The 26,221-nt window shown below is 44.9% G+C and overlaps 1 protein-coding gene and 1 long non-coding RNA gene across 2 annotated transcripts in view; both read left to right on the forward strand.

Annotated features, from left to right (window-relative positions):
* The window catches only part of LOC149451799 (uncharacterized), a 45,281-nt gene extending 19,952 nt beyond the window's left edge, over positions 1-25,329 (forward strand). The window contains exon 5 of the mRNA XM_089690167.1: positions 22,184-25,329. Within this exon, the coding sequence (XP_089546293.1) occupies positions 22,184-23,126 (943 nt within the window). The 3' untranslated portion in view covers positions 23,127-25,329. The remainder of the gene's footprint in view (positions 1-22,183) is intronic.
* Positions 14,621-16,771, forward strand: LOC149451801 (uncharacterized). The gene is made up of 4 exons (XR_016314986.1): positions 14,621-14,704; positions 15,819-15,932; positions 16,171-16,284; positions 16,681-16,771. It is a non-coding gene; the product is annotated as an uncharacterized LOC149451801 (long non-coding RNA).
* Positions 25,330-26,221: the final 892 nt, after the last annotated feature.

Raw genomic sequence — 26,221 nt, forward strand, 5'->3', positions numbered from 1 at the left:
TCAGCAGGGGCGGACTGACAACTCATGGGCCCCCGGGCAATAGGGGATCATGGGCCCCCCTGTGTCCTCGCCCACACCCAAAAAAGCCTATGAAAAAGCCAATGAAAGGTACCAAGAGCATCTTATGGGGCCCCCTACTGACCCCCGGCCCTCGGGCAGTGCCTGAATGCTCAAATAGTCAGTCCGCCCCAGCACATCAGCCATTTGAGGGTCTTCTCATGCTTTGGAAGCTGACCTGGTGACGTGATTGCTTTGGCGCTCCTGCCTAGTGAATTACCTGAGAGTTAAAAAGATATATACTCACAAATGACTGTGTTGACAAAGGCGTATCCAAAGCAATCATGTCACCAAGTCAGCTCCCAAAGCATGTGAAGACCTTCAAATGTGTGACGCATTTCGAGGGGTGATCCCCTCTTCTTCCATTTTAATCGGCTCTGATGAAGAGCTTTGAAATATGTCAGTCATTTGAAGGTCTTCTCATGCTTTGGAAGCTGACCTGGTGACGTGAGTGCTGTGGAGCACCGGCCTAGTGAGAGTTAAAAGAAGATATATACTCACAAATGACTGTGTTGACAAAGGCGTATCCAAAGCAATCACGTCACCAGGTCAGCTCCCAAAGCACGAGAAGACCTTCAAATGGCTGACTCATTTCGAGGGGTGATCCCCTCTTCTTCAATTTTAATTGGCTCTGATGAAGAGGGGATCACACCTCAAAATGCGTCTGAGGGTCTTCTCGTGCTTTGGCAGCTGACCTGGTGACATGATTGTTTTGACGCACCAGCCTAGTGAATTACTTGAGAGTTAAAAGAAGATATACACTCACAAACGACTGTGTTGGCAAAGGCATATCCGTATCCAAATCAATCACGTCACCAGGTCATCTCCCAAAGCACGAGAAGACCTTCAAATACACTGATGCGTTTCGAGGGGCGATCCCCTCTTCTTCCATTTTAATTGACTCTGATGAAGAGGGGCTCACGCCTCGAAACGTGTCTGACATTTGAGGGTCTTCTCGTGCTTTGGGAGCTGACCTGGTGATGTGATTGCTTTGGATACGGATATGCCTTTGTCAACACAATCGTTTGTGAGTATATATCTTCTTTTAACTAAGGCATATCCATATCCAAAGCAATCACGGCAACAGGTCATTTCCCAAAGCACGAGAAGACCCTCACATTATTTGACACGTTTCGAGGGGCGATCCCCTCTTCTTCCATTTTAATCGGCTCTGATGAAGAGGGGCTCGCCCCTCGAAACACGTCAGCCATTCAAAGGTCTTCTCATGCTTTGGAAGCTGACCTGGTAGCGTGATTGCTTTGTCGCACCGACCTAGTGAATTACCTGAGAGTTAAAAGAAGATATATACTCACAAACGACTGTGTCGACAAAGGCGTATCGAAAGCAATCACGTCACCAGGTCAGCTCTTAAAGTACGAGAAGACCCTCAAATTGTTGACGCGTTTCGAGGGGCGATCCCCTCTTCTTCCATTTTAATTGGCTCTGATGAAGAGGGATTGCCCCTCAAAACACGTCAGCCATTTGAAGGTCCTCTCGTGCTTTTGGTGCTGACCTGGTGACGTGATTGCTGTGGCGCACCGGCCTAGTGAATTACCTGTGAGTTAAAAGAAGATATATACTCTCAAATGACTGTGTTGACATATCCATATACAATGCAATCACGTCACCAGGTTAGCTCCCAAAGCATGAGGGCTCTGATGAAGAGGGGATCGCCCCTCGAAATGCATCAGCATTTGAAGGTCTTCTCGTGCTTTGGAAGCTGAACCGGTGACATGATTGCTTTGGCTACTGATATACCTTTGCCAACACAGTCTTTTCTGAGTATATATCTCCTTTTACCTCTCAGGTAATGCACTAGACCGGTGAGCCCTCTGTTTCCTTGTTTTTGCAGTGGGCACTTTGGGTTTTCCCCGACCCTTAGAGGGCAGCAAGGCGTGTGCTGCTGTTCTCAAGGGCCAGAAATATTTCCATCATTTCACCACTCTTGAGACGCAGTTCTCTTGTTCCTTGACTGTAATCCTGTATAAACTACAGCTAAAACTTGTCACATTGGTCTCATACTAGGGTGAGCACGCCCCGAGTTTGATCATTGTGCCACGCCGCAAAGACGGGAGACTCTGTGGAGAAAAAGCATCTATAGCTAAGTCTTCTTGTTACATTTTCCAGTATTATTACATTTGATAGTTTTTTTACGTTTTAGCTGTCATTACTTCATTAAATGTTATACCTACAAGTGTTTGTGTGATCTCTCTTTGCAATGAAAAAAAAAACCAAAAACGTAAACTATCACGTAGCCTGGATAAAACACCCGCCATGACAAATGTTGGTCATTTCATGCAGTGATTTCCTATGACCTTTGGCTCCATCGAGTGGCCATAATGCTGTATTGGTCTGGTTTTTTTTTTTCCAATGGAGTTGGAAAAAGTGCTGCGCTGCCCTCTAGTGACCCAAAAAATACACTAATAATAAACACCCTCCTGTGCATCAAACTCAACATGTAATAGAATAAATCTGTGACTATTGCCACTTGATTTTGGTTTATTTTTTATATATGTTTCACATATCTCCAAAACCGAGTTTCTTGTCTTCCCCCCAGCCCGGACACCACCCCCCATTGACTTCTCCATCACATCCAACAAAGCCACCATCAAACCCGCCCTGCAGGCCAGAGTACTTGGTGTCATTCTGGACTCCAACCTATCCTTCCAGCCCCAAGTTCAATCTTTAACAAACTCGTGCAGACTCCACCTCCGCAACATCGCCAAAATCCGCACGTTCCTAACCCCAGAAACCACTAAACAGCTCATCCACTCCCTCATCATATCACGACTCGACTACTGCAACTCCCTCCTCACTGGCCTGCCTCACCGCTGGCTATCCCCGCTTCAGTCGATCCTGAATACGGCTGCCAGACTCATTCACCTTTCCAACCGCTCCGTCTCCGCCACCCCCCTCTGCCAATCCCTCCACTGGCTTCCGATTGCCCAACGGATCAAATTCAAAATCCTAACACTGACGTACAAAGCCGTCCACCATACTGCCCCGAACTACATCACTGACCTAATATCCAAGTACCGCCCAGCACACACACTCCGCTCCTCACAAGACCTCCTTCTCTCTAGTTCCCTGGTCTCCTCCTCCCATGCCCGCCTCCAGGACTTCTCCAGGGTGTCACCCATCCTCTGGAACTCCCTGCCCTAACCCATCAGATTATCACCTACTCTCCTCTCCTTTAGGCGCACCCTGAAAACCCATCTCTTCAGGGAAGCCTACCCCACCCCCTACTAACTTGCCGACCTCCTCCACTCTTCCTACCACTCCATCCCCCACAGCTATCTCCTCCTGTGCCACCATCCCCTCCCTCCTAGATTGTAAGCTCGAAAGAGCAGGGCCCTCAATCCCCTCATGTTTTGCATTGTATTGGTATTGTTCTGTCACATGTTCTGTCTCCCTTTGTAATGTACAGCGCTGAGCGAACCATTGGTGCTTTATAAATACTGTATAATAATAATAATATCATTTGGATTTAGTGGCTCAGCCAGTTTTTTGCTTTTATTTACTATTGACTTTATTTGTTTCACAGATTTATTCTATTACACGTTGGGTTTGATGTGTGTGTATGTATGTATATATATATATATATATACACACACATATACAAAAACACACACACACATACACTGAAAAAAAATGAAGGGGAGACTTTTTAACCACTTCAAGTCCAGACACTTTCACCCCCTCCCTGTCCAGGCCAATTTTCAGCTTTCAGTGCTATGACACGTTGAATGACAATTGCGCGGTCATGCAACACTGTACCCATATGAATGTTTTAGGTTTTTTTTAGGTTTTTTTTGAGACAGATAAAACTTTATTTTGGTGGTATTCATTCACCACTAGGATTTTTTATTTGTTTTGCTAAATTAATGAAAAAGCCCAAAAATGTTGAAAAAAATAAAGTTAAAAAATAACCCAAATTATTTTATAACCAAAAATTATAATATAAAAAAATGTTTTTTACCGTTATTTTTTTTATATTATTATTTGTTTTTTTTTTTAAACATACTGTCACCCTAGCAGTATAGTGTCACCATAGTGACACTGTACTACTTGTGGGGGGTGATGAAGATTTTTTTTTTTTTGCACACTGATTGCTTTTACACCCATAAAGGCTGTAAAAGCAATCATTTCTCCTTCTCTCTGGCTGCATTCTTGCAGCCATTGAGAATTACTGTGAGAGCTGTGATTGGTCACAGCTTGTCACATGGTACAAGGCTGTTGTGAATAGCCTTGTACCATGTGATCTCTGTGATCATTCACAGATTTCACAAGTAATAAGCAATGATGTCAGAAATTACATCTTGCTTACTACTATTATGTGATCACTGATTGGCCAATCAATGATCACATGATAGGGACCTCACACAGAGGTCCCGTACAGCGATCAGTGTTCCTCTGTGTTCAGAGGACACACTGCAGGCACCGGATCGTGGTGCTGCACGCTCAGGGAGTGCGCAAAGGCTCAAAATGCGGGCACGGTTTATGAACGGTAACCCGCTCCTGCACTGCTCACTTCCGGCCAGTTATATATGTGGGCAGGACAGGAAGTGGTTAATCAGAGTATAGCATCAAGTCAATGAACCTCCTGGGATATTGATCTGGTCAGTTAAGTAGCGGAGGGGGTTGTAAATCAGTTTCAACTGCTTCGGTGTTAATGAAATTAACAACAGGTGCACTAGATGGGCAACAATGAGACCACCCCCAAAACAGGAATGGTTTTACGGGTGGAGGCCACTGACATTTTTTTCCCTACTCATCTTTTCTGACTGTTTTTCACTAGTTTTGCATTTGGCTAGGGTCAGTGTCACTACTGGCAGCATGAGGCCATACCTGGACCCTACAGAGGTTGCACAGGCAGTCCAACTCCTCCAGGATGGAACATCAATACCTGCCATTGCCAGAAGGTTTGCTGTGTCTCCCAGCACAGTCTCAAGAGCATGGAGGAAATTCCAGGAGACAGGCAGTTACTCTAGGAGAGCTGGACAGGGCCATAGAAGGTCCTTAACCCATCAACAGGACCGGTATCTGCTCCTTTGTGCAAGGAGGAACAGGATGAGCACTGCCAGAGCCCTACAAATTGACCTCCAGCAGGCCACTGGTGTGAATGTCTCTGACCAAACAATCAGAAACAGACTTCATGAGGGTGGCCTGAGGGCCCGACATCCTCTAGTGGGCCCTGTGCTCACTGCCCGGCACCATAGAGCTGGATTGGCATTTGCCATTGAACACCAGAATTGGCAGGTCCACCACTGGCGCCCTGTGCTTCTCACAGATGAGAGCAGGTTCACCCTGAACACATGTGACAGACATGAAAGGGTCTGGAGAAGCCGTGGAGAACGTTCTGCTGCCTGTAACATGGTTCAGCATGACCATTTTGGTGGTGGGTCAGTGATGGTCTGGGGAGGCATATCCATGGAGGGACGCACAGACCTCTACAGGCTAGACAATGGCACTCTGACTGCCATTAGGTATCGGGATGAAATCCTTGGACCCATTGTCAGACCCTACGCTGGTGCAGTGGCTCCTGGATTCCTTCTGGTGCAGTGGGTCCTGGGTTCCTCCTGGTGCAGTGGCTCCTGGATTCCTCCTGGTGCACGACAATGCCCGGCCTCATGTGGGGAGAGTATGCAGGCAGTTCCTGGAGTATGAAGGAATTGATACTATTGAATGGCCCCCACACTCACCTGACCTAAATCCAATAGAACACCTCTGGGATGTCATGTTTCGGTCCATCTGACGCCGCCAGGTTGAACCTCAGACTGTCCAGGAGCTCAGTGATGTGCTGATCCAGATCTGGGAAGAAATCCCCCAGGACACCATCTGTTGTCTCATTAGGAGCCTCCCCCAACATTCTCAGGCATGCTTACAAGCACATGGGGGCCATACAAACTACTGAGGACCATTCTGAGTTGCTGCACTGACATTTCAGCAAAATGGACTCGCCTGTTGCATCATTTTTTCACTTTGATTTTCGGGGTGTGTTTAAATTCAGTCCTCTGTAAGTCGATCATTTTCATTTCCATCAAACGATGGGAGATCCTTACATTCCTAACACATTACCCGTCCATGTCAGTATAGAGATCCAGCAGGAGATTTATCCCCATTGAGATCTGATGGGTTTTCAAAGTCTTCCTTTCATTTTCTTGAGCAGTGTGTGTATTTATGTATATATACAGTTGTGTTCAAAATTATAGCAGTCAGACATCACTAACCGGATCAATCACTGTTTCTGGTGGAAATGATATTTCTACATGGCAAATAATTTCCTAGCAGGTGTAGTAGAGTAATAGAAATCCAACAGACCCAACAGTCATGACATGCATGCTGCTGATTCTGTGTCATTGAATCACTAATTGAAAGGGGCGTGTTCAAAATAATAGCAGTGTGGAGTTCTATTAGTGAGGTCATTCATTCTTTGAAAAACAGGTGGCAATTATTGCCCTTATTTAAGGAAGGAAGGCAGCAAATGTTGTACATGCTGGTTACAGTGCATTTCTCTCTGACATTCTGAGGAAAATGGGTCATTCCAGACATTGTTCAGAAGAACAGTGTACCTTGATTAAAAAGTTGATTGGAGAGGGGAAAAATTATAGAGAAGTGCAGAAAATGATCGGCTGCTCAGCTAAAATGATAGCAAATGCTTTAAAACGGCAACCAAGACGTGGAAGAAAGCGAAAAACTACCATTCAAATGGATAGAAGAATAGCCAAAATGGGGCGGACTCAGCCAACAATCAGCTCCAGGAAGATGAAAGAAGGTGTAAAGTTCCCTGTGAGGACTGTTACAATTAGAAGACGCCTATGTGAAGCCAAGCTATCTGCAAGAAGTCCCCGCAAAGTCCCACTGTTGGGAAAAAGACATGTGCTGAAGAGGTTACAATCTGCCAAAGAGCACATTGACTGGCCTAAAGAGAAATGACGCAACATTTTGTGGACTGATGAAAGTAAGATTGTTCTTGTCAGGGCTCCCAGGTATGACCAGAGGTGTGTGACTGAAGCAGGGAAACGCAGACCTCAGATATGTTATAAACAATATAATTTATTAACACTAACAGTACAAACATAAACGCAGTGCAATACTAAAACATAATACGGTGCAAACAAACCAAACCACCCACAGATAACAGTATATACAAGCAAGCGTCGTCAGGCAGGCCGGGTCAATATCAATTGGGCAGGTAGGTACAGGGGGAGCAAGCGGAGAATGGTCGGGGTCACAGGCCAGGTTCAGCAGGTAGCAAGCAGCATAGTACAGAGGGTCAGGCAGAGGGATGGTCCGGGTCACAAGCCAGGGATCAGAACAGGTAGCAAGCAGCGTAGTACAGAGGGTCAGACAGAGGGATGGTCAGGGTCACAAGCCAGGATCAGAGCAGGAGAAGTCAGCAAAGGAACAGAAACAGGATGCAGGACAGATACAGGGCCCAGGACAAACACAACACCAAGGCAGAGTCTGCAAGTCTGGCCATCCCTTAAATACACCAGTATCATCAGTTCCAGGTGTTAGCTGGCTGAAAGGTTGAGTCTCTGATTGCTGGGAGCACCCGCTGGCCAGCCCTGGTACTGCAGATCAAAAGGCAGGTGAGTCCCACCATTGCTGGCCAGTCCATTCCTAACAGTTCTTTTTGGGTCTAGTGGCCGGAGACAGTTTGTCAGACGACCCCCAAACACTGAATTCAAGCCACAGTACACTGTGAAGACCGTGAAGCATGGTGGTGCAAGCATCATGATATGGGGATGTTTCTCATACTACGGTGTTGGGCCTATTTATCGCATACCAGGGATCATGGATCAGTTTGAATACATCAGAATACTTGAAGAGGTCATGCTGCCTTATGCTGAAGAGGAAATGCCCTTGAAATGGGTGTTCCAACAAGACAATGACCCCAAACACACCAGTAAAGGTGCAACATCTTGGTTCCAGACCAACAAGATTGACGTTATGGAGTGGCCAGCCCAATCCCCGGATCTTCATCCAATAGAAAACTTGTGGGGTGACATCAAAAATGCCGTTTCTGAGGCAAAACCAAGAAATAGAGAAGAACTGTGGAATGTGGTCCAATCATCCTGGGCTGGAATACCTGATCACAGGGGCCAGAAGTTGGGTGACTCCATACAACACAGATGTACAGCAGTTCTCAGAAACAGTGCGACTACAACCAAATATTCATGAAGTCATTCAAAGGAAAGCAAAATCTTCAAACATTTCTCAGTTTATATAGTGAATGTTTGAGTTTGTAAAGAAGAATACAAACACTGCTAGTTTTTTGAACCGTCTAATATTCACTTTTCTTCCATTTTTTAGAGGAACAACACAAATTTGATCGATTTTTCTTCATGTTTTGATTTGGAATAGAATGTGTCGTGTTCCCAATGCATTTGTGTGGATGGAAATAAAAGCTATTAGAAGGATTTTCAGCTTTATTCACTTTTTTCAACACACTGCTATTATTTTGAACATAACTGTATATATATACAGTCATGGCCGAAATTGTTGGCACCCTTGATATTTCTCCAGGAAATCATGTATTTCTCACGAAACGTATTGCATTAACACATGTTTTGCTATACACATGTTTATTCCCTTTGTGTGTATTGGGACAAAACAAAAAAAGGGAGGAAAGAAAGCAAATTCGACATAATGTCACACAAACCTCCAAAAATGGGCTGGACAAAAGTATTGGCACCCTTTCACAACTGCGGATAAATAAGAATGTTACAAGCATGTGATGCTCCTGTAAACTCACCTGGGGCAAGTAACAGGTGTGGGCAATATAGAAATCACACCTGAAAGCAGATAAAAAGGAGAGACGTTCACTTAACCTTTGCATTGTGTGTCTGTCTGTGCCACACTAAGCATGGACAACAGAAAGAGGAGACGAGAACTGTCTGAGGACCTGAGAACCAAAATTGTGGCAAAATATCAACAATCTCAAGGTTACAAGTCCATCTCCAGAGAACTAGATTTGCCTTTGTCCACAGTGCGCAACATTATCAAGAAGTTTGCAACCCATGGCACTGTAGCTAATCTCCCTGGTCGTGGACGGATGAGGAAAATTGATGAAAGATTGCAACGCAGAATAGTCCGGATGGTGGATAAGCAGCCCCAAACATGTTCCAAAGACATTCAAGCTGTCCTGCAGGCTCAGGGAGCATCAGTGTCAGCGCGAACTATCCGTCGACATTTAAATGAAATGAAACGCTATGGCAGGAGACCCAGGAGGACCCCACTGCTGACACAGAGACATAAAAAAGCAAGACTACAGTTTGCCAAAATGTACTTGAGTAAGCCAAAAGCCTTCTGGGAAAACGTCTTGTGGACAGATGAGACCAAGATAGAGCTTTTCGGTAAAGCACATCATTCTACTGTTTACCGAAAACGGAATGAGGCCTACAAAGAACAAAACACAGTACCTACGGTAAAATATGGTGGAGGTTCAATGATGTTTTGGGGTTGTTTTGCTGCCTCTGGCACTGGGTGCCTTGACTGTGTGCAAGGCATCATGAAATCTGAGGATTACCAAAGGATTTTGGGTCGCACTGTAGGGCCCAGTGTCAGAAAGCTGGGTTTGCGTCCAAGATCCTGGGTCTTCCAGCAGGACAATGACCCCAAACATACGTCAAAAAGCACTCAGAAATGGATGGCAAAGAAGCGCTGGAGAGTTCTGAAGTGGCCAGCAATGAGCCCAGATCTAAATCCCATTGAACACCTGTGGAGAGATCTTAAAATTGCTGTTGGGAAAAGGTGTCCTTCCAATAAGAGAGACCTGGAGCTGTTTGCAAAGGAAGAGTGGTCCAAAATTCCGGGTGAGAGGTGTCAGAAGCTTATTGATGGTTATAGGAAGCGACTGATTTCAGTTATGTTTTCCAAAGGGTGTGCAACCAAATATTAAGTTAAGGGTGCCAATACTTTTGTCCAGCCCATTTTTGGGGTTTTGTGTGACATTATGTCATATTTGCTTTTCTGCCTCTGTTTTATATTTGTTCCAATACATACAAAGGGAATAAACATGTGTATAGCAAAACATGTGTTAATGCAATACCTTTTTTGTGTGAAATACTTGATTTTCAGGAAAAATATCAAGGGTGCCAACAATTTCGGCCATGACTGTATATGTGTATGATATGTGTGTGTATATATATATATATATATATATATATATATATATATAAAAAATATTACTATAGTATACCTTTTGTTAATTATTTTAGATATATTTAATATAATTATTGGTATACAGTGCCTTGAAAATTTCATACCCCTTGAAATTTTGTAATGTTACAACAACAAAAAAGGTAAAAAAAATTGAAAACCATTTCTCATTTTCCTTTCACTTCACAATTATGTGCCACTTTGTGTTGGTCTATCACATCAAAAAACATTTATGTTTTTGGTTGTAAGATGACAAAATGTTGAAAATGTCAAGGGGTATGAATACTTTTTCATGGCACTGTATGTTCTCCTTGTTCTGAAGGTGTACTGGTTTCACCGTCAGTGGCCTGGCTGCCGGGCTTTCCCCGGTATCGTGTAGCCCCCACCCTGCACCCGGCATGGCCGGACTTGCCCCGATGGTGACCTCCCGGTTCATCCTGTCCACTAAAGCCGAGGCCCCAAGATACAGCATCTTCACCATCACCATAATCATAGTGTCCGCCTGCAGGAGGAGGTGCCAGAGCGACACATAACTCAAGAGCGTGGGAAGAGCAAGATGGTGGGTGCCCGGCAAGCTGAATAACTGCGAGGGTGTAGCAAGATGGCGGAGTTACTGTAAAAAGTATATTGAGGGTGTACTAGGATGGAGGAGGCCCCTAGGTTTACTATAGAGGAGTACAAAGATGGCGGACATAGACCATGAGGCAGCAATATCACGTTCTACTATGGGCAGTAGTATCGGAGCATTTGCATGAGTACAATCACTAACGTTATTGGTGCAATGATAGTTAAAATCCTCGCACATATTTTCTGGCCCACCTCATGTCAGCACACAACGGGTTAACTCCTCCTCTGGAACCCACAGGATCACCTCTTCCTAGGACAGCCCCTCCCCCAACTGAAGTCTTCTTCTTTGTGGTCATGCTCTAGGCCACTTGTTGATTTCAGTTGGTAAGTACTTTGTTGCAGCAAATATTCTTCCCCCTGCCGGACTTACCCCTCCAGGTTCAGCCTCTCCTGGTGTTGGAAGCCCCAGAATATTGCAAGTAAAACCTTCCTGAAACTGGGTCCCCTGTGGGCTGGGATCCCCTGTGTGCCGGGGAAATGTTACTTAACTCTTCGTCTACCCGGCACATCTACCCTCTTCCTGCCCAGGCCAATTTTCAGCTTTCAGCGCTGTCGCACTTTGAATGACAATTGCGCGGTCATGCAACATTGTACCCATATGAAATTTGTATTTTTTTTTAGAGAGCTTTTTTGGTGGTATTTAATCATCACTGGGTTTTTATTTTTTTGCTAAAAAAAGACTAAAAGACTAATTTCTGTTATAAAATTATTTAGCAAATAAGTAATTTTTCTTCTTCGTTGATGGCCACTAATAGGCTGCACTGATGGGCTGCATGGATGGCCACTGATGAGGCAGCACTGATAGGCTGCACTGACGGGCATTGATGATGTGGCACTGAAGAGGCTACACTGTTAGGTGGCACTGATGAGCACTGATAAGAAGCACTGGTAGGCACTGATGAGGCTTCACTGATGGGCATGGATGAGGCAGCACTGATGGGCATGGACAGGCTGCATGGATGGCCATTGACGAGGCAGTACTGATAGGCTGCACTGATGGGCACTGATGATGTGGCACTGAGGAGGCTACACTGATAGGTGGCACTGATGAGAAGCACTGGTAGGCACTGATGAAGCAGCACTGATAGGCTGAATGGATGGCCACTGATGAGGCAGTACTGATAGGCTGCACTGATGGGCACTGATGATGTGGCACTGAGGAGGCTACACTAATAGGTGGCACTGATGAGAAGCACTGGTAGGCACTGATGAGGATGCACTGATATGCAGCACTGATAGGCTGCACCGATGGGCACTGACAGACAGCATTGATTGAACTGCACTGATAATAAGGGCACTGATGATCAATGTAAGTGTGCCTGTGAGAATTGCCGGTTTCCGGCTCTCTTTTCCTCACGCTGTCACAGCCCGCAAGAAAAGACTGCCAATAACCGGCAATAACCGGCGTGTCCTCCTGGCGTGCGGCTAATCGGTACGTCCTCCTGGCGTGCGGCTAATCGGTGTGTCCTCCTGGCGTGCGGCTAATCAGCGTGTCCTCCTGGCGTGCGGCTAATCGGCGCGTCCTCCTGGCATGCGGCTAATCGGCGCGTCCTCCTGGCGTGCGGCTAATCGGCGTGTCCTCCTGGCGTGCGGCTAATCGGCGCGTCCTCCTGGCGTGCGGCTAATCAGTGTGTTATCCTGGCGTGCGGCTAATCGGTGTGTCCTCCTGGCGTGCGGCTAATCGGTGTGTCCTCCTGGCGTGCGGCTAATCAGCGCGTCCTCCTGGCGTGCGGCTAATCGGCGCGTCCTCCTGGCGTGCGGCTAATCAGTGTGTTATCCTGGCGTGCGGCTAATCGGTGTGTCCTCCTGGCGTGCGGCTAATCGGTGTGTCCTCCTGGCGTGCGGCTAATCGGTGTGTCCTCCTGGCGTGCGGCTAATCGTCGCGTCCTCCTGGCGTGCGGCTAAACAGTGTGTTATCCTGGCGTGCGGCTAATCGGTGTGTCCTCCTGGCGTGCGGCTAATCGGTGTGTCCTCCTGGCGTGCGGCTAATCGGTGTGTTCTTGGTGGGAGTGGAGATGACCAATCTATGAGGATATACAGGTGTACCTTGATTTACGAACGCCTCGGTTAACATAATTTTCGGTTTACGAATGAAAATCCATTGAAAATAATGCCTCGGTTTATGAATTCTTTACGAATTTATTTTGCAAGATGAAGTGTATGTCGGTGCCGATCTTGTAATGCAATTGCCGGCTTTTTTTTCCTTCACTATAGCGCAAAGGATTAGCTGTCACTTTCCCCGGAGCTAAAGGAAACTTTGTTTCTTTTAAGAAACTAAAAGGAAACATTGTTTCTTTTAACTTGGGGGAAATAAACTAAAAGGAATCATTGTTTCTTTTATCTCGTGAAATAAACTAAAAGGAATCATTGTTTCCTTTAACTCAGGGAAATAAACTAAAAGGAAACTTTGTTTCTTTTAACTTGAGGAAATAAACTAAAAGAAAATTTTCTTTTTATCTGGGGGGGGGGGGGAAATTGACAGCTGATTCCGTGAGCTATAGTGAAGAAAAATAAAAAGCCGGTAATTACATTTAAAAACCAGCACCATACTAAATTAAAAAAACAGTTCGGGGTCCCCCGGGGTCTGCCTGCTCCAGTGGTTTGACAGTTCTTAAATATGTAAGGTGAAGGGCCACCCAGGGACATCACCCAAGTGACCCTGCCCCATGTGACATCATTGATGTCACATGGGGTGGGGCACATGCATGATGTCCATGCCCCTTACCTATTTAAGAACTGTCAAACCATCGGAGCAGGCAGACGGCGGGAGCCATCATTAGAAGCAGAGCCTTTTTTTGGATCGGCCGTGGAGGGCATCGTGATTGATGTTGGATCTACTGCAGGGGACATTCTTTTAGCTTTTTCTTTCAATAAAGCACTTAGCAAAGACCGTGTCCTGTCTTTTTTCACACTATACTTTTTGTTTTTTTTGTGAATGAATATCGGGGCCATGTACTCCATACTCATTCACATAGAAGGGTCGGGATCTGGGGGCCCCCTTGTTAAAGGGGGCTTCCAGATTCTGATAAGCCCCCTGCCCGGAGGCCCCCACAACCACCGGCCAGGATTGTGGGGAAGAGGCCCTTGTCCCCATCAACATGGGGGACAAGGTGCTTTGGGGGGGAACCCCCCTACCCTAAAGCACTCCCCCATGTTGAGGCATGTGGCCTGGTATAGTTCAGGAGGGGGGGTGCCCTTTCCTGACCTGCCAGGCTGCATGCTCGGATAAGGGCCTGGTATGGATTTTAGGGGGGATCCCCACGCCATTTTTTTAAATTTTGGCATGGGAGTTCCCCTCAAAATCCATACCAGACCCGAAGGGCTTGGTATGGATGGGAGGGGGGACCCCACGCCATTTATTTATTTGTTTTTTAAATTGCCAGCAATTCTTTTACAGTCAGCTGTCAGTGGGGAACCCCGCTCACAGCTGAAACATTAACACATGGTTGTCACTACTAAAATACCGCATGACTTGATAAAATAACTCATGCGGCATTTTATCAGCGTTTACTTTTTTCTGACCTGATTAATTGGTTTTCAATGCATTCCTATGGGAAACGGTGTTTCAGTTTACGGATTTTTGTGGTATATGAAAAGTCCTGCAGAAAAAATTAAATTCGTAAACCGAGGTACGCCTGTACAGTCCATACACACACAGCACAAGGCCGGGGTCACACTACCAGACGCTTCTCAGGGCTGCAGTTCCTCTGAGCTCCACAAGGTGGTGATCTCACTTCTACACAGACAGGAAGTCTCTATGGAAGACAGACAGGAAGTGATGTCAGGTACAGACAGGAAGTTCCATGTGTCCTGAAGACGGGTGGAGAGGTTGCTAGAAGTAACAGCAGAGGAGGTAATTTTCTATTTACACCCAGTAACCCTCCCTATCATGTCCGTCCTCTTCCTCCATAATCATGTCCGTCCTCTTCCTCCATAGTCACTGTGACGTCTTTTATCCACATTATTATTCACTGTTTTATATATGTGGTCATAGGACACTACGGGGGCAGATACCATCCAGAGAGGCAGAGACTTCGGCATTGGTACTACTGTTTATTATTCTTCTTTAACCCCTTGGGGGCAAATATGCGACCTCACAGAACTGGGCTTTTTTTCCGTGGGGCCACATATTTGCGTACCTGTCTTTGTGCTGGGAGTGTGTCGCACTGCGCACTCCCAGCACAAATACCGCGGTGTCACTGAGAGCCCCGGGTCCCGTTCTAACTTTCCAGGACTCCTGATTCCAGGTCACATGATCGCTGTGATAGCCTCTGATTGGCTATCACAGTGATCAGTCACTATACAACCCGGCCCCCTTGTTTTTTTTCTCTCTCTCTATGAATGGAGGAGAGAGGAATACATTGTATCTCTCTAACTTTTGGCATAGACGGGAAAAAAAGGTTTTGTATAAAAAAAAAAAGGTAAATATTAAAAAATAAAATATAGAAGAAAACCTAGATCAAGGTTTGATGTAGTTCAGTGCCAGGGTAAGTGTATGGGTCAAGGTCAGGGTCAAAGGTCAGGATTTAAAAAACAAAGTTGGTGTCACTATATTTTAGGTAAAAAAGACAAAAACAAAATGCGTACTATTGTTTCTGGGCTGTACTCCGGGTTCAAACAACAGATAACATACACATATATGGTATCGCTGCGATCGTCAAGAGCTGGAGAATTTATTTTGGGTTGTTCTTTGGTGGTAGGTTATGGTAGTAACAAGAAACACACAGCTAAATAAAAAAAAATTTTTTTTTTACTATTTTGGGCCAGTTTTTTTTTTGATAATAAAAAAAATATCAGGAAATGTCCATTACCATTTACCACCAAATGAAAGCCCAATTTGTCCTGAAAAAAAATGCGGTACAATCCACCTGGATGTACAAAGTAGTTGTGATGATATGGATGGTTTTACTAACACAGGTCAACGTTGCAAAATTGTGCTTAGGCATTAATATTTGTTTTTCCCTTAGGTGTGAAGGGGTTAAACTATTGTCGTAATATAAAAGATTTGGATGTTCTTTGATCCTCATTCCCACCACTGAGGGGAAGCCCCTATAGATGCCAACAAACAGCAACAAACACTTGTGAGTTGGTCAACATTTTTTTGACACCTCATACGCATTGTAGTGTGGCTTCACTGTTAGCGTGTATTTTAGCTTTGGTAACTCTTCAAGCAACGGCTTTTGAAAATACAAACACTGGAGGGGATTAGCGCCCTCCACATGTGCCAGTTCCTACAGGGGGAAGTCAGCTTATTATTGTTTTAAAGCCCTATTCTAATATTGTACAACCAATACAGTCCAGATAATTGTTTGTCTGCAGAAAACCTACATGGATCACATGACCACATCAATGAGGATGGAGGAGGACCGGAGTCACATGACTGAGAGGATACTAAACCTCACCCTGGAGATCATCTACCTGCTGACCGGACAGGTGAGGAGGATTCTGGGAGGTCACATGACATCACTCTTATCTCTATTAATAAAACACAGACCTGACCGGAGAGGTGAGGAGGATTCTGGAAGGTCACATGACATCACTCTTATCTCTATTAATAAATACAAACCTGACGAGAGAGGTGTGGAGGATTCTGGGAGGTCACATGACATCACTCTCATCTCTATTAATAAATACAAAGCTGACGAGAGAGGTTAGGAGGATTCTGGGAGGTCACATGACATCACTCTTATCTTTATTAATGAAACACAGACCTGACCGGAGAGGTGAGGAGGATTCTGGGAGGTCACATGACATCACACAAACCTGACCGGGGAGGTGAGGAGAATTCTGGGAGTCTAACATGATATTCCTATTGGTTCCTCAATACAGAGATTTCCTCTTCTGAAGTCAGGTGATCATATGACCATCACAGTGCCTCCATGTGACTCCCTAAACCCTGAGAGAGACAACATGCAGAAGATTCTAGAAGTCACCAAGAAGATGATGGAGCTGCTGACAGGAGAGGTGAGCGGTGCCGGGAATTCTGGGACATTCTCCAGTAACAGACAAGGGATGTGTCTGGATGGTGACTGTATCATTGTGTGTGTCAGGTTCCTATAAGGTGTCAGGGTGTCACTGTCTATTTCTCCATGGAGGAGTGGGAGTATTTAGAAGGACACAAGGATCTCTACAAGGACGTCATGATGGACAATCAGCCGCCCCTCACATCACCGGGTAAGAGGAGACTTTATTGTAAAGGAGAGAGCAGTACGGAGGATCCACCTAGATCCCCCATCATCTGATAAACACATAGAAACAATGGATTCAGTCAGTGTGTGTGTTTCCTACAGATGGATCCAGTCATGGGAACCCACCAGAGAGATGTCCCCGTCCTCTGTATTCCCGGGATTCCACACAGGAAGGTCACACCATCCCTCACCATCATCAGGTAGATGGATCCAGTCATGGGAACCCACCAGAGAGATGTCCTCTGTATTCCCAGGATTCTACACAGGAAGGTCACACCATCCCTCACCATCATCAGGTAGGAGGGAATGAATATCTGGACTTGTGGAGACAATGTGAGGATTTTTTTTATCTGAGCTTATATATTACAGATGATATTTTCTCTCCTTCTCTTGGTTTAGGGTGAAGATCTGATAGATATAAAAGTTGAGGTGAAATCAGAAGAAGAAGAGGCGTATGTGAGGGATGATCAGCAGTCTATGGAGGAGGATGGAATAACGGGGACATTTATAGAGGAGGACACTCCTACAGAGATCAGCACAGGTGGGTCACCTGACAGCAAAATGTGGACTTTCACCATAGGCAGTACTGGATCTAGGAACCTGGGCCTTGAGTCATCTGCCCCAGGCCTGGATCTAGCAGGATCTCTGACAGAACAATTCTCCCAGGGTTCCTTGCTCTGTTGTCTGCTGGCTGTGCCGGGTGGAGGGATATGTCTGTATAGTCGGTAAGTGCAGTCTCAGGAGATGGGAGGCAGCGGTGTTGAACCTCTTTAGCTTGTGTCAGTTAAGTAAACATTTAGGGGGAGATTTATTAATACTGGTGCACACAGAGTCTGGTGCAGCTCTGCATAGCAACCCATCAGCTTCCAGGTTTAATTGTCAAAGCTTAACCACTTCCAGTCCGGACACTTTCCCCCCCTTCCTGTCCAGGCCAGTTTTCAGGTTTCAGCGCTATCACACTTTGAATGACAATTGCGCGGTCATGCAACACTGTACCCAAATGAATTTTGTAGCGTTTTTTTGAGACAGATAAAGCTTTATTTTGGTGGTATTTATTCACCACTGGGACTTGTATTTTTTTTTGCTACGTAAATGAAAAAGTCAAATTTTGAAAAAATTTGTTTTTCTTATAAAATTTAGCAAATAAATCTTTCTTCATAAATCTTGGCCAAAATGTATTCCGTTATCTTTTTAGTAAAAAAAAAAAAATAACCCAAATTAGTTTATAACCAAAAATTATCATTTTTAAACATTTTTATATTATTATTTGTGTTTTCTTTTTTACATACTGTCACCCTAGCAGTACAGTGTCACCATGGTGACAATGTACTACTTGTGGGGGGGTGAAGATTTTTTTTTTCTTTTCTTACACTGATTGCTTTTACAGACTTTATGGGTGTAAAAGCAATCATTTGTCCTTCTCTCTGGCTGCATTCCTGCAACCATTGAGAAATACTGTGTGAGCTGTGATTGGTCACAGCTTGTCACATGGTACAAGGCTGTTGTGAATAGCCCTGTACCATGTGACCTCTGTGATCATTCACAGATTTCACACGTAGTAAGCAATGGTGTCAGAAGTGACATCTTGCTTACCACACTGCATGTGATCACTGATTGGCCAATCAGTGATCACATGATCGGGACCTCGTACAGAGGTCCAGTACTATGATCGGTGTTCCACTGTGTCTGGAGGACACAGCGGGCACCGGATCACGGTGCTGCATGCTCCCAGGGAAGAACGCACAAGCAGGGGGCGGGGAGGCCATTTATAAACGCCCACCTGCCCCTGCACTTCCTCCCGTCCGGCTATTTATATACATGGGCTGGACGGGGGGTGGTTAATTGCACAAGCTGAAGATAGAAGCTGATGGGTTATTATGTACAGCTGCACCTGATTCTGAGAGCTCCAGTTTTATGTTGTACATTACATAGTCCTGACCCCTGCACTATATACTCTATGTTGTACATTACATACTCCTGACCCCTGCACTATATACTCTATGTTGTACATTGCATACCCCTACACTATATAATCTATGTTGTACATTATATACTCCTGACCCCTGCACTATATACTCTGTTGTACATTACATACTCCTGACCCCTGCACTATATACTCTATGTTGTACATTACATACTCCTGACCCCTGCACTATATACTCTATGTTGTACATTGCATACCCCTACACTATATAATCTATGTTGTACATTATATACTCCTGACCCCTGCACTATATACTCTATGTTGTACATTACATACTCCTGACCCCTGCACTATATACTCTATGTTGTACATTACATACTCCTGACCCCTGCACTATATACTCTATGTTGTACATTGCATACCCCTACACTATATAATCTATGTTGTACATTATATACTCCTGACCCCTGCACTATATACTCTGTTGTACATTACATACTCCTGACCCCTGCACTATATACTCTATGTTGTACATTACATACTCCTGACCCCTGCACTATATACTCTATGTTGTACATTGCATACCCCTACACTATATAATCTATGTTGTACATTATATACTCCTGACCCCTGCACTATATACTCTATGTTGTACATTACATACTCCTGACCCCTGCACTATATACTCTGTTGTATATTATATACTCCTGACCCCTGCACTATATACTCTATGTTGTACATTACATACTCCTGACCCCTGCACTATATACTCTATGTTGTACATTACATACTCCTGACCCCTGCACTATATACTCTATGTTGTACATTGCATACCCCTACACTATATAATCTATGTTGTACATTATATACTCCTGACCCCTGCACTATATACTCTATGTTGTACATTACATCCTCCTGACCCCTGCACTATATACTCTATGTTGTACATTACATCCTCCTGACCCCTGCACTATATACTCTATATCAGTGGTTCTTAACCTGGGTTCGATCGAACCCCAGGGGTTCGGTGAGTCAGTCTTGCGGGTTCGGCGGAGGTGAAGACCCACACCCGACTCATATGATTCGTGCAGTAAATATTCATTATTATGTTTTTGTTTTTAAATCATGTTTTAATGGTTTTGTTCTTAACGGTTTTGTTCATTTTGTGCACCTATGTATAAATATATACCTATGTTTTGAATTTTAAAAATCATATTTTATTTTTCCAATTAAGGGTTCGGTGAATGCGCATATGAAACTGGTGGGGTTCAGTACCTCCAACAAGGTTAAGAACCACTGCTCTATATTGTACATTACATACTCCTAACCCCTGCACTATATACTCTATGTTGTACATTACATACTCCTAACCCCTGCACTATATACTCTATGTTGTACATTACATACTCCTGACCCCTGCACTATATACTCTATGTTGTACATTACATACTCCTGACTTCTGCTCTCCCCCTCCCCCACTACTATACATACACCTAATATGGATTCTCTTTTGTTACACCCATTTCCTCCCAGCTCCACATTTTATATCGGATGATGTGATTGGAGCACAGACTTACATGGCGATAATAATGTGATAACATCCTCCAACTTTGGACCCTTAAACAGAAAGTGATAATGAGGGAGGAGTCAATACCCCAATGATGGTGGTCTTCAGGATCAGTCCAGTTTTCATCTTGGTTGTTCTCCCCTCATGCTCACTCTCTGACCTCTGGTGGGGCTCAATTCTGCTGTTCTTCATTACTAAATCATGGAGTAAATAAGGAAGTACAGTACTGTTGGGAAGATGGTGATGAGTGATGAGGGGGTGGGGACCCTCGTCCTATAATCCCCTCATCACTGTCTCTCCTATAAAAGACAGTTCTGGTTGTTTCCTCACTCTCTGACTAAGGTCCATGAATAAAGAAATGACCGGATCGTGGTGCTGCGCACTCCCAGGGAGAACGCACAAGCAGGGGGCGGGGAGGGCGTTTATAAACGCCCACCCACCCCTGCACTGCTCCCGTCTGGCTGTTTATATACATGGGCCGGACGGGAGATGGTTAATTGCACAAGCTGAAGATAGAAGCTGATGGGTTATTATGTACAGCTGCACCTGATTCTGAGAGCTCCAGTTTTAGTAAATCTCCCCTTAGACTACCACTGCTTACTGATACCAATATTATTGGTCCTGACTATCAGACTATATAATGTATATTACACAATACGTGGTCTTAAGCCCCGCACTTTATATTTTTTATACATTACTATCTTGTACATTACATACTCCTGACCCCTGCACTATATACTCTGTTGTACATTCCATACTCCTGACCCCTGCACGATATACTCTATGTTGTACATTACATCCTCCTGACTTCTGCTCTCCCCCTCCCCCACTGCTATACATACACATAATATGGATTCTCTTTTGTTACACCCATTTCCTCCCAGCTGGACATTTTATATCGGATGATGTGATTGGAGCACAGACTTACATGGTGATAATAATGTGATAACATCCTCCAACTTTGGACCCTTAAACAGAAAGTGATAATGAGGGAGGAGTCAATACCCCAATGATGGCGGTCTTCAGGATCAGTCCAGTCTTCATCTTGGTTTTTCTCCCCCCATCCTCACTCTCTGACCTCTGGTGGGGCTCAATTCCGCTGTTCTTCATTACTAACTCATGGAGTAAATAAGGAAGTACAGTACTGTTGGGAAGATGGCGATGAGTGATAGAGGGGGTGGGGACCCTCGTCCTATAATCCCCTCATCACTGTCCCTCCTATAAAAGACAGTTCTGGTTGTTTCCTCACTCTCTGACTAAGGTCCATGAATAAAGAAATGACCTGGTAGGAGATCAGAGGAGCCATTTCCTAGTTCCCTTGAGGGTGGAATTGTAAGCTCCTCAGAGACCAAGCTGCCTGATGTGGGCGGAGTCCTGGTTTGGGGGAACCAATCAGCTCCTGTCTAGTAATCCTCTTTGTCTTTGTATTTTAGTCCATGGACGGGAGATGAGGAAAACCTCCGAGGATTGTCTCACTTTGTCTTCAGACTGGAAAGTAGAAGATGAGGACATCACACAGTATAGTCCAGGAGAAAACCCGGCTCCCTCCAATGTCCATCCGGCACCACCCAGTGTAGATGGACCATCGGATTCCTCGTATCCTGAGGAACCTCAGACTGTGCGGGACCGAGCCGGCCTGCCAACAGGGAAGAGCGTCTCCTGTACGGAGTGCGGGAAGAGTTTCTATTCTAAATCCAGTCTTAATTTGCATAAAAGAACTCACACGGGGGAGAAGCCGTATTCCTGTCCTGAGTGCGGGAAATGTTTTCCACAGAAGTCCCATCTTTACAGACATCAGATAATTCACACAGGGGAAAAGCCTTATTCATGTTCTGAGTGTGGGAAATGTTTTTCAAATACATCCAATCTTCTTAATCATCAGAGATTGCACACAGGTGAGAAGCCGTATTCCTGTTCTGAGTGCGAGAAATGTTTTCGACGAAAATCAGAACTTGTCGCACATCAAAGGTCTCACACAAAGGTAAAGCCATATTCTTGTCTGGAGTGTGGGAAATGTTTTTCATGGATATCCTATCTTTACAGACATCAGAAATCTCACACAGGGGAAAAGCCCTATTTCTGTCCTGAGTGCGGAAAATGTTTTTCAGATATGTCCAATCTTCTTAATCATCAGAGATTGCACACAGGTGAGAAGCCGTATTCCTGTTCTGATTGCGGGAAATGTTTTACACAAAGATCCACACTTGCCACACATAAGAGATTGCACATGGGGGAGAAGCCGTATTCCTGTCCTGAGTGCGGGAAATGTTTTTCACGGAAGTCCCATCTTTACAGACATCAGAAATCTCATACAGGGGAAAAGCCCTATTTCTGTCCTGAGTGCGGAAAATGTTTTCCAGAAATGTGCCATCTTATTAGTCATCAGAGATCGCACACAGGTGAGAAGCCATATTCCTGTTCTGAGTGCGGGAAATGTTTTACACAAAGATCCACACTTGTCAAACATAAGAGATTGCACACGGGGGAGAAGCCGTATTCCTGTCCTGAGTGCGGGAAATGTTTTTCACAGAAGTCCAATCTTTACAGACATCAGACTTCTCACATGGGGAAGAAGCTACCTTCCTGTCCTGAGTGAGGGAACTGTTCCTCACTGAAGTCCTGTCTCCCTGTACCTCAGGGATCCCACACAACCCTGGAGGTGTATTAGTGCCTTGAGTGCGGGAAATGTCTTCTAGATGAATGTTGCTGGACATCCCAGCTCTCATGTGGGGAAGAAGCACACCCTGATATACACCTCAGATATACTCCATTACTGATCTCCATCATGGAAGAAACAGTTCAGAAGGAGATCAGAGGTCACCAAAGACGTGGATGAAGTGTGGGACTGGGTTGGCCATTGGTAGCAGGAGATACCTTTTATTGCCTGAGTACATTTTGTGGTGTAGCCTTAGAGGTCTGGGTTTTTTTTTAAAACATTAATTAAACAAATGTGACCAGATGATGGAGAAATTAATATTTCCTTGACTGTGGCCTGTGACGATCGCAACGTCAGATCCCAGCCCTCCACACCAAACTCGTGACCGAAGGACTAGCCAGTCTAAAACTGCGATGTCACGTGCGTAACAATGCCATGCCTAGTTGCACCCTGCACAACGATTTTCCAGCTAATGGACCACAATCGATGTACCGGCAGCCTGAGCGTGATTGTTACTGGGTCAGGTTAATTACGCAATTAACCCTTCACACTGCCACCGCCTCCTTTTTGTAGAGAGAAAGAGGAAACTCGGCAATATCAGCAATAACACTATGATGGTTGAGATAATTGTCTGTATACCACTGTCACCGCAGACAGGTTATACAGAGGGTTAAACACACAGTAGCGCTCTTTAGCGGCAGGAATTCGTAGTTTGCATTAAAGGCGTTAGAAACAGTTCAACACTTTCAGAAAGTAAGATTTATTACTAAAAGGTCAACAGGGTGCAATAAAAATATTTACAAAAAAAGATGTAACCAATATATATATATATATAAATATACAGAGAAAAATAGCACAGCAAAGAGATAACAGAAAGGAATTTAGAGGATTAAAGTACATGCCAGTCAGCCCTGGTGTAAGCAGCTTCAAATTTCATAAGTCAAAAGGATTTATCTCCCACTGTCAGCTGCGATGTTAAGACAGGAGACTTCTTTCCTCTCCCTTAACTCAGCTCAGCTTTTCTAGTATCTCCACCGGGTGCCTCCCTGGAGCAGTAAACCAATGGTCTCCTTTTGGGGAGAGAGGTGTAGGTGGAGCCCTAAGTTATGACCAGAAACTCTTATAGCTGCTATTATGATTCATAGCTTATTCTCGGGACATTTGGCAGCCTGGACACTAGTATATTAATACTCAGCAGCATCTGCGGAATGGTTAGAGATGAAACATGTCATATACACTTGAATGGTTCAGGAGATATACTTTCCTGCCCTCCTATATATTCCAGATAGGGAGTGTAATATACCAAACAGTTTGTATTAACTTATCCAATCTGACGATATGCCCGTTTTTATGTAAGTCTCTCATATTCCAAGATATGAAATCATAGGGGAAAATGGATGTTGCATGTGGTGTCTTGTTTTATGCCTTCTCTGGAATGTCTTTGAACTCCCGTGAAGGACTTGGTTTACACTTTTACGATATCCCAGATTGCACAGCCACCAGACGGGGGCACCTAGCTGGGTAGGTTTTATAGCCAGGATGCCCTCCCACTGGGTTTCGATGCCTTTTTGAACACTGCATCAAACGGATCACATGTCACTCAACAGAGAGGGAGGGGGGGGTGATTGAAGGAGGAAGCCTGCTTTGGGAGTGAGAGATGGTACAACATGGAAAATTCTTAACAAGATGGAGAACCGCGTCCGTCTCTGTGTGTACGATTGCTGCATGGCCCACTAATGTATAAGAATGCCTCCAAATCCTGATTAAGGGGCCCTATAAGGATGATTACCTTAACTGACCTAATGCTATAGGAATGTCATTGTGAACTGACCATATGGCCACGCCCACTAATTTCCTTGCAGGGAATACGTTATCTTCTTAGATTGCACACCCCTTGAGGGTTAGGGACTAATGTGAATGTATAATATATATGTAAAGCGCTGCGTAATTGACGGCGCTATATAAGTACCTGAAATAAATAAAAGGTAATGTTTATGATTGGTCAAATACTGCCAACTAATCCTGTATATACAGGGAAACAGAGGGCGCTCTGGCCTAGTGCATTAGATGAGAGTTTAAAGAAGATATATACTCACAAACGACTGTGTTGGCAAAGGCATATCAGTATCCAAAGCAATCACGTCACCAGGTCAGCTCCTAAAGCACGAGAAGACCCTCAAATGGCTGACGTGTTTCGAGGGGCGATCCCCTCTTCTTCCATTTCAGTCGGCTCTGATGAAGAGCGGATCACGTTTTGAAATGCATCAACCATTTGAAGGTTTTCTCGTGCTTTGGAAGCTGACCTGGTGACGTGATTGCTTTGGCGCACCGGCCTAGTGGATTACCTGAGAGTTAAAAGAAGATATATACTCACAAACGACTGTGTTGGCAAAGGCATATCAGTATCCAAAGCAATCACGTCACCAGGTCAGCTCTCTAAGTACGAGAAGACCCTCAAATGGTTGATGCGTTTCGAGGAGAGATCCCCTCTTCTTCCATTTTAATCGGCTCTGGTGAAGAGGGGATCGCCCCTCAAAATGCGTCAGTATTTTGAGGGTCTTCTTGTGCTTTGGAAACTGACCTGGACATGTGATTGCTTTGGCTACTGATATGCCTTTGCCAACACAATCGTTTGTTGAGTTAAAAGTAGATATGCCTTTGCCAACACAGTCGTTTGTGAGCATATATCTCCTACTAACTCAACAAATGACTGTGTTGGCAAAGGCATATCCATATCCAAAGCAATCACATCACCAGGTCAGCTCCCAAAGCACAAGAAGACCCTCAAATGGCTCACGTGTTTCGAGGGGCGAACTCCTCTTCTTCCATTTTAATCGGCTCTGATGAAGAGGGGCTCTCCCCTTGAAACATGTCAGTAGGGGCGGACTGACAACTCATGGGGCCCCTGTGTCCTCGCCCACACCCAAAAAAACCTATGAAAAGGCCAATGAAAAGGTACCAGGAGCATCTTATGGGGCCCCCTACTGACCCCGGGCCCTCGGGCAGTGCCCGAGTGCTCAAATGGTCAGTCCGCC

Source organism: Staurois parvus, unplaced genomic scaffold, assembly GCF_062004578.1.
Source record: "Staurois parvus isolate SC_StPar_1 unplaced genomic scaffold, SC_StPar_1.0 ptg000519l, whole genome shotgun sequence".
NCBI lineage: Eukaryota > Metazoa > Chordata > Amphibia > Anura > Ranidae > Staurois > Staurois parvus.